The following is an 8,991-nucleotide window of genomic DNA, read 5'->3' as shown; positions in this document are numbered from 1 at the left end:
GAAGGGTCTAGGCCGGAAATGTCAGCCTTCCTGCTCCTCTGATGCTGCTTGGCCTGCTGTGTTCGTCCAGCTCTACACCTTGTTATCTCAGATTCTCCAGCATCTGCAGTTCCTACTATAACTTGATATTTCCACCCTGGGTAAAAGATTCCAAATATCTGCAACCTTTCAATTTTATCACTTCTCTCAGTCTCCAACTCTGGAGCGAAAACAGTCCAAGCTTGTTCAACCTCCCCTCATAGTTAGTTCCAATTTGGCAACATCCCTTTAAGACTGTAGCTGAGTTTGTAACGCTGTTTGTCTCTATGTAAGGCCTTTTAGGTGCGTGTACATTTGCTGGAGTTTGTATGTGAGTGAGCTCGCCTGTGTTTGTGGATATGTACGTGTATCTCTCCTTATGCTGGCGTGCGTATTGGGATCTACGATTTGCGTGTCCTGCCCTGGCCCAATTTGGGCTACAGCAGAGTGTTAACTCCTGCAATATTTTGCTGTGCCTCAGTGCTCTGGACTGATCCACGAAAGAATGACCATGTTTCATATTGTGTTTGCACACACGATTCTTAATGTCCATGATGAAAATCAATAGTAGGATTGAGATTAATGCTGTTACTTTGATGAGAATCTTTGAACGCTCCCTTTTTTTAATATTCACCTTCTCATTCCCCCATAGCGCCGATATTACCGTATAAGATATGACCCTTACAATGGAATTTATAAGCAAAGATTGATTGATAAATCGCCATGGACAATGGAAAACATTACAGAAAAAAGAAACGATTATGCAGCACATATTGAAGATATCAGGAAGTCTGTGGGGCGTATATTTTATTGTGACAACAATAGACGTATTTTCTTAGGCACTTGCTTTGTATTTTATCGTCGACTTTTACTGACTTGCTGTCATGTTGTTCATAATTGCCGGCCACTGAGTCAATTATGGGTAACCTTTGAATATCAAACAGACAACTTTGCTAATAATTATAACAAAAATTGTTTCAGATTTAAGAGAACAGTCTGTTTTTCGAAGCCTTTTGACTATTTTTTATTTGAAATATATTGGAATGGATCACAAGCACCTGAGGCTCTATTAAAATCAAATTACAGCAGACCCAATCATGGACAGGTTTGTATTGTGGGTTATCCAGATACCCAAGACAAAATTTATGAGATTTGCTCTATAGTCCCCCCAGAATTTAATCCAATTGAACCTCTGCTGTCCTTAAATATTCCCTTTAACTCGAGAGGGGCTGAACCAGGAATGAGAAGCTCCAAAATAACATTGAATCTAGAAGTTAAAAATTCTAAATTAAACTGTAATCATGAAACGAGCAATCTTGAATTAATCTCCAATCCAGGATTTACAAATTCTAAATCCAACACTTATCCAGAAATTAAACATCTCGAATCAATTCTCAATTTGAAAATTCAAAATTCTGAATCCTCTTATCTAACAATTCAAAATGCTGCAGTAATCCAGAATTTGGGAAATAAAAATGATCAATTAATCTCTTATCGAGAATCAGATGATTGTGAAAGTTTCAGTTCTCTCCATAATAATTTTACGACCACTTCAGGATCAGGAAATCCTAGTTTAAAAAGTAACTCTCCAGCGGGGAATCTGACCGCAAACAATTTGAATGAAAGCAACAACAAAATCAATTACATAGCTACAATGGCAGAGGGATCATCCGGCTCTCCTGTATTTAATGACAGGGGACAACTGGTTGGAATGCACCATTCGGGAAAACCCCTTAACAACAGTGGAGAAAGGCCCGAGTGTTTTAATGCACAAGCAGTAATAATTTCTGCTATTTTTAGTGATATAAGATCACAACTAACTCATAAAGGTACTAATAGACACAAGTTGGATCGTATTAATAACAGTCCCAAAAGACAAATACTCAAGGGTATGAAGAATAGTCATGAGAAAAATAAAATGACCCCATATTCAAAACCGGAACATTCCACACCTGGCCTACCAATTTGCCAAAACAACCATTGCCCAGTTTGTACCTTTTTAATATCACAATTGCCTGTTACAGTGATTCCTGAAGAAATATTGAAATCAAGCTTCCACACGTAATTGACTCTAACACCCTAAACTCTCTCTCTCCTTCCAAAATAATGCGAATTGCCCTTTTGATGTTGTGAAATGTTAGCAGGAGAGATGAACAACAGTCAATCCCCAAAACTCAGTTGTGGGATCTACTTTTGGGATGACTGCAGGGACAAAGGAATTGTCACTCTGCTCGCTGCTGAAAAGATCAGGAATTGTAAAGGATAGCAGAAGGGCCACCTTACTGAGAAGTCTTCCTGAATAATCGGATACGGATGTACACTTACATTTGGAAATTGAAGCTGCTTGCTCCAATCAATCTCTTCAAACCAATAACTGGAATCCAGTCCACATTTACATTAACCCCGCCTCGGCTCTGATTGTAAACTGTCCTCTTTATACTTTTATGGGATGTCACCCTCACAGGCAAGGCCAGAATAGGTTGCCCGTCCTTAGATCTTGAACAGATTGGCTTGAGAGAGGGAGCCAATTCAGAACATGGCCAATATAGGGTTACATTGTAGTGAGTCTGGAGTCACCTGTAGGCCAGACCATGTAAGGACTGTAGGTTTTCTCCCCTGAAGGACACTAGTGATCCAGAGGGAGTTGATAATTGGTCACCACCATGGGGATTAGATTTTACTTCCAGATTTACAAACTGAATTCAGATGTAACCAGATGTCATCATGGGCTTTGAACCCATGTCCCCTCGACAGAAAGGGCAGAGAGAAGAATTTGGTGGGACTGAGGGTCTACAGTGCTCGAAGACCACATCTTACTAGGCTGCTTGAGAGATTTTTCGTAAGATGTACCATCCAAAGCACCTTCCAAACACTGCAGCCTCTACCATCTAGAAGAGCAAGAGAAACAAATACAGAGGAGCACCACCCTCTGCAAGATTCCCCTCCAAGACACTCACCATCCTGCCTTGAAAAAATATTGCCCTTCCTTCTGTGTCGCAGGGTCAAAATGCGGGAACTTCCTTCATAAGGAGACCATGAGGTGTTGCTACGTGAGATGCCCTGCCACAGTTCAAGGAAGCAGCTCACCATCATCTTCTCCAGGAGAAATTAGAATGACAGAATCCCTACAGTGCAGAACGAGGCCATTCAGCCCATCGAGTCCTCCCCGACCCTCCCCGAAGGGCAATCACCCAGACCCACTCCTCAACTCCCATCCTTGTGACCCCACGTTTTCCCGTGGCTAACCCACCTCGCCTGCACATCTCCGGGCACTATGGGACAATTTAGCATGGCCAATCCACCCTAACCCGCACATCCCTGGACTGTGGGAGGAAACCGGAGCACCCGGAGGAATCCCACGCAGACACGAGGAGAATGTGCAAACTTGACAGTCATCCGGGGCTGGAATTGAGCCTGGATTCTAGGTGCTGTGACACAGCAGTGCTAACCACTGGGTTAGGGATGAGCAATATATGTTGGACTTGCCAATGGTGCCCACATCCCATGAAATAAAAAAATTGAGTCTAAATATCTTTCAACTGAGAGTGCGATCCTCTGCACAATTAGGATGAAAACTAGAATGTCATTTTAGATAAAAGGAATAAAGTAAATAATTCAATTCTCTAATGTTTTGGAAAAATCAGGATTGTTTGCTCAGTCAATTTTTTGAGCAGATGTAAAGGAAGAGTTTGAAGAGGCAGTATGGGAACTGGAGGATTGGAAGAGATTGAAAAGCAATCAGCTCATTCTCCTAATTCCACTTTGTTTTTCTGTATGTATCAGCGATGTTCTGTGATTTATTCGTCCTATGTATGGAATGTAAACAAAGGGAGAATTAATACATAAACTGAGAGAGAGAGAGACTGTTTATTGTTTCATTTCATGTACTTCATCTAAAAAGGTGAATAATTACTTACTTCAAAACAAACTAGAAATATCTTGGAGTATATTTCAAGAAGACGTGACCATGTACTGTTCTAATTGCAAATATGTGCACTGCACAGTAGCAATGAACATAGTTATTAGACCACAGACCCTGGAATATTGGATCAGTAACAGACCCTGCACTGCTCTATCCTGAATTATTAATCCAGTAACACAACCCCAAACTACTGTATCCTGGGTTATTAATCTAGTAACACAACCCTACACTACTGTACAAAACAAAAACAGAAGTTGCTGGAAAAGCTCAGCAGCTTTGGCAGCATCTGTGAAGAAAAAGTAGGGTTAACCCTACCTCTAATCCTAACACTAATCCTACACTTCTGTACCCTGGGCTATTAATCCAGTATCACACCCTGATGCTACTATACCCTTGTACGTTCAGCTAAAGGTACCTAATGTGTTCTTTAGGTTTGATCAAAATGATTACAAGATGGCACATGCGCTTTGATTAAAAAGGTAAATTTATTATCTTAAGCTAATTAATAGATGCATAAACACACTAATAATTGAATCTATTAACTCAGACTACATGATTTAATTTCTTAGAAATATATGTAAACTAATCATGAATCAATTAATTTAAACTATATTAGACACGGTTACCAATAAAGTCTCCCTGCCCTCTGCCTGTCGGTGACCCCGCTTTACCGTGGCAGGTTTGGCGAATGTGAGAGTCCTGGCACAGTTTGCAATTTCCTGACTATGAGAAGAGGTTGGTCATCTTGTACCTGCACTCAGAGTTTAGGACATACACCCACACACACACCCACTCACACACGCACACCCACACACATACGCACACCCCCATACACACACACATCCACACACACACACACATACACCCACACAGACAACCTCACACACACAGACACCCACACTCACACACACGCCCACACTCACACATTCACACACACAAATACACATGCACACATACACAAATACACACACCCCACACTCACACACACACACTCACACACACAAATACACACACACACAAACACCCACACATACATCCCTAGAAGCCTCTTAGTAACTCCTTTTCATTGAATCAAATGCCCAAATAGTTCAGTATTAGTTTTTCCAATTAGACCATGATTATGTATATTCAATAGCAATCGTTTTTATAGGGGCGAAGGAAGGGAGCAAGATGGGACTCTGGAAGGATGAGGCCTGCACTACAAGCTCCAAAAGGGGCCAGGGGTTTCACACAGGTTTGAGCCCTACATGGGCGGTGCATGGAGTTAACAAAGGCCATGGGAATTTCAAGGTCATGTGCTGCAGGGTTAAACTGGGGGCATAAAAGGTAAATTACAGGGGACTGAATGGAAACAGGGGGAGACTGAAAGATCATTAGGACCATGACAGAAAAGGGAACATGAAGGTTGGGATGTGGTGGGGGAGGAGAACTTGTGCGTTCCAAGCTGAACTGACAAATCACACATCGAAATAATGTTGGAACCTCTCCGCATTGGATGGAGAGTAAACTACACATTAATGGCACAAAAGGCTTGACACTCTAGGAATAATGGGTGCAACATGTTGCTGTTTTACTGTTCGAGAGGGTGGAATAAAACTTTTGGAATTTGGAGGGTCAGTGGCAGTAAGCCTGTCTCCATGAACACTATGCATTTGGAATCAAGGTGCACTGTGAAAGGATGTAATATGTAACACCTTTGTTGTGAATACGAGGACACTGGGGTTCCTTCAGAATAACATTGCGCCGTCGTTCTGTCATCTCCCACAGATTATCTGTGCTTGCAGCTCACATGTAGAGCATTGCAGCTGGAGTCCTTGTCTTTAAGTATTATTTTCTTACTGACCAAGAAAGAAATAGCACTGTTTGCCTTGGCAGCCTCTCCACAAACAAAATTTGCCACAACTGGGTTTATAGCACTTTTGTTCACAGGCTGCAGCTGGGAAATAATCTGCAGGGAGGCTGTTTGCTGAGTAATGAAGTCATAAACCTGTTTAATCTTGAATGTTTGGATTCTTTGCAAAAACAGTCATTGGATTGTTTAAGAGATAGTAGGAACTGCAGATGCTGGAGAATCTGAGATAACAAGGTGTAGAGCTGGATGAACACAGCAGGCCAAGCAGCATCAGAGGAGCAGGAAGGCTGACGTTTCGGGCCGAGACCCTTCTTCAGGAATGCCATTTCTGACCTAAATGCCACACTGACTTAAACTGATAAAGTACCATTTTCCAGCATTTCGCTCATATGTCTCTAAACCCTTCTTATTCATGTACCCATCCAGATGCCCTTTAAATGTTGCAATTGTACCAGCCTCCACCACTTCCTCTGGCAGCTCGTTCCATACACACATTACCATCTGCATGAAAAATTTGCTCCTTAGGTCCCTTTTAAATCCTTCCCCACTCACATTAATGCTACGTCCTGTAGTCTTGGACTACTCTGGAAGAAAGACCTTGGGTATTCAAATCATCCATGCCCCTCATGAGTTTAAAAGTCTCCAAGATCACCTCTCAGCTCCCAACACTTCAGGGAAAATAGCCCTAGTCTATTCAGCCTTTCCCTACAGCTCAAATCCCAGTAACATCCTTGTTAATCCATTCTGAACCATTTCAAGTTTAAGAACATCCTTCCTATAGCAGGGAGAGCAGAATTGTACGCAGTATTCCAAAAGTAGACTGACCAATGTTCTGTACAGTTGTAACGTGATGTCCCAGCTCCAAAAAAGTCATTGTCATTGAAATAACAAAATGTAACCACCACCTGTGGATTTGTATTTTCAGGAGAGGGAGTAAAAAATGCCCATGAGCAAATGCTTCAAAATTCTTTTATTGAACGTTGTGCGATGCAATTACAGTCGAAGAGCCCAACGCCTGGGCATGGGGGTACCCCAAGTGCAGCTTGCCACGCTGGAGTATCTGTTCAGATCTTCAAAAGTCATTTAGCAAGTGGAGCTGTGCTGGGGCCCGGAGGTGGGTGTGGGTGGTGGGGTGTGGGGGAGGTGGCTTTGCACAGACCAAGATTCCATGAGCATAGCATCAAGCCTTTTCTAGCTGGATGCGTTTTGTGTGAAGGGTGCATCAGCTGGTTGAGTTTGAACCATTAATCCTGCATCGGCATTAAATGCAGAACTAGCATTTATTCCCCGGTTACTGACTGACCTGGAGAAGGTGGTGGTGAGCTGCCTTCTTAAACTGCTCGGGTCAGTTTGGGATAAGGGACATCTGTGAGGCAGGCAGAGTTCAGTGGTCTGGATGAAATGGCAGGGAACAGGCAGGGAATTTCTTTACAGACAGCATTGAAGCATGAGCAGAGGGAGATATAGCAATGCTGTGAGGCTCTCCTAGAAGTACTCAATCTCATCAAACAGTGTCTTGCCCGTTTGGAGGTTTTCCAGAGACAGTTTCGGATCAGAATGAGGCAGTGGCTGGAACACCCGCATGTGTATGTAATCGTCAGCTTCCCCAACCACAACCTTCAAAATAAAAACACACCCATGAGTTTACAAAGAACATTTCTCACAGCTGCCCCCGAGAGCATGTAACACAATACCTCACTGACACTTCTTTGACAGTCCAGCACTCAGTCAGTACTGACTCTCCAACAATTAAGTGTTTCCTCTGTTGCCTCCTCTAGCTCCTACAATTCCCAGTTGTCTCTGAGCTCCTACATTCCAGCCATCTCCCTTGTCCTTCGTTGGGGAATAATACAGAAAGCTGTGATCACATGTTCCCAAAGAATGTATTCCCAGTTACATGAGACATTTATTCATTGAGAGAACAGAGAAACTAAATGCAATAGATTGCAAACATTTTCAAACACTGAGCTTAGTTTGCTTTCACAGTGAAACATTCTCCATATTTATCAAAGGAGGGAACAATAAGATTTTTGAATGTTGAAGTATGGGTTAGATTTAGATGTGAAGTAGGAACACGAGAAGGAAGATTGTGGTCGGTAGGTCAGTAGATTGTCCATTTGATCAGATTGGAAAGCTACAGAGAAAGGCAGCACGGAGAGCAGCAGGACGATGGAGTGTCCGATAGAGAGCTGGAAGGTGGATGTCACAGGGCGTGCTAGGGTTGATGTGTGAGGATGGGGTGAGAGAGAGAGAGAGAGAGAGAAAGAAACGACTGTGATAGTGTGTGACAGCAGATCACAAATGCAGGAATAGCTAAGAAGCAGGAAGAACAACATCCTGGTTGGTCAGATACTAAAACAGAGGAGTTCAGGACACAATCAGATCCACATGGAACAGCAGAGTGGGATCGAGGGGATGAGTAGACATGACAGTTTGTAATTTAGCTGTTCCGAGGACGTTTGGGTAGGTTCTGTGAGGATAAAACTGTCAAAGGAAAACAGGTTGATTCTGTTTACATACCTTGATGAAGTAATTTGTTCCAGCTACTATTTGTGAGCGATATGAGATAGCGTGATAAATCGGCAGAGATCTTTTCAACCTTTCAGCAACCTCAGTCTTCAACTGGGCACAGACACGATGGGGAAAAACAGAAAATATCAGCATTACTGAAGGGGACACAGACTGCCAGAGAGTCCATGCTGAGGGAGCGCCGCACTGTCGGAGGGTCAGTGCTGAGGGAGCGCTGCACTGTAGGAGGGTCAGTGCTGAGGGAGCACCGCACTGTCGGAGGGTCAGTGCTGAGGGTGTGCCGCACTGTCGTAGAGACAGTGCTGAGGGTGTGCCGCACTGTAGGAAGGTCAGTGCTGAGGGAGCGCCGCACTGTCTGACGGTCAGTGCTGAGGGTGTGTCGCACTGTAGGAGGGTCAGTGCTGAGGGAGCGCCGCAATGTCGGAGGGTCATTACTGAGGGAGAACCGCATTGTCGGATGGTCAGTGCTGAGGGAACACTGCACTGTCAGAGTGTCAGTCCTGAGGGAGCTCCAAACTGTCGGAGGGTCAGTAGTGAGGGAGCGCCGCACCGTTGGAGGATCAGTGCTGAGCGAGCACCGCATTGTCGGAGGGTCAGTGCTGAGGGAGTGGGCACTGTCGGGTGGTCAGTGCTGAGGGAGCACCGCACTGTCGGAGGGTCAGTGCTGAGG

At 43.8% G+C, this 8,991-nt stretch overlaps 1 protein-coding gene across 1 annotated transcript in view; it reads right to left on the bottom strand.

Moving 5' to 3' along the window:
- Window positions 1–6,980: 6,980 nt before the first annotated feature.
- The window catches only part of LOC109924000 (cystatin-B-like), a 3,062-nt gene continuing 1,051 nt past the window's right edge, over window positions 6,981–8,991 (bottom strand). Inside the window, exons 2-3 of the mRNA XM_020524017.2 lie at window positions 8,313–8,414; window positions 6,981–7,409 (exon numbers count right to left, since the gene is read on the bottom strand). Coding sequence (XP_020379606.2) covers window positions 7,278–7,409; window positions 8,313–8,414 — 234 coding nt within the window. The 3' untranslated portion in view covers window positions 6,981–7,277. The remainder of the gene's footprint in view (window positions 7,410–8,312; window positions 8,415–8,991) is intronic.

This window comes from Rhincodon typus, chromosome 48, assembly GCF_021869965.1.
Source record: "Rhincodon typus isolate 14 chromosome 48, sRhiTyp1.1, whole genome shotgun sequence".
In the NCBI taxonomy this organism is placed as follows: domain Eukaryota; kingdom Metazoa; phylum Chordata; class Chondrichthyes; order Orectolobiformes; family Rhincodontidae; genus Rhincodon; species Rhincodon typus.
This window is presented reverse-complemented; position numbering and strand designations above follow the sequence as displayed.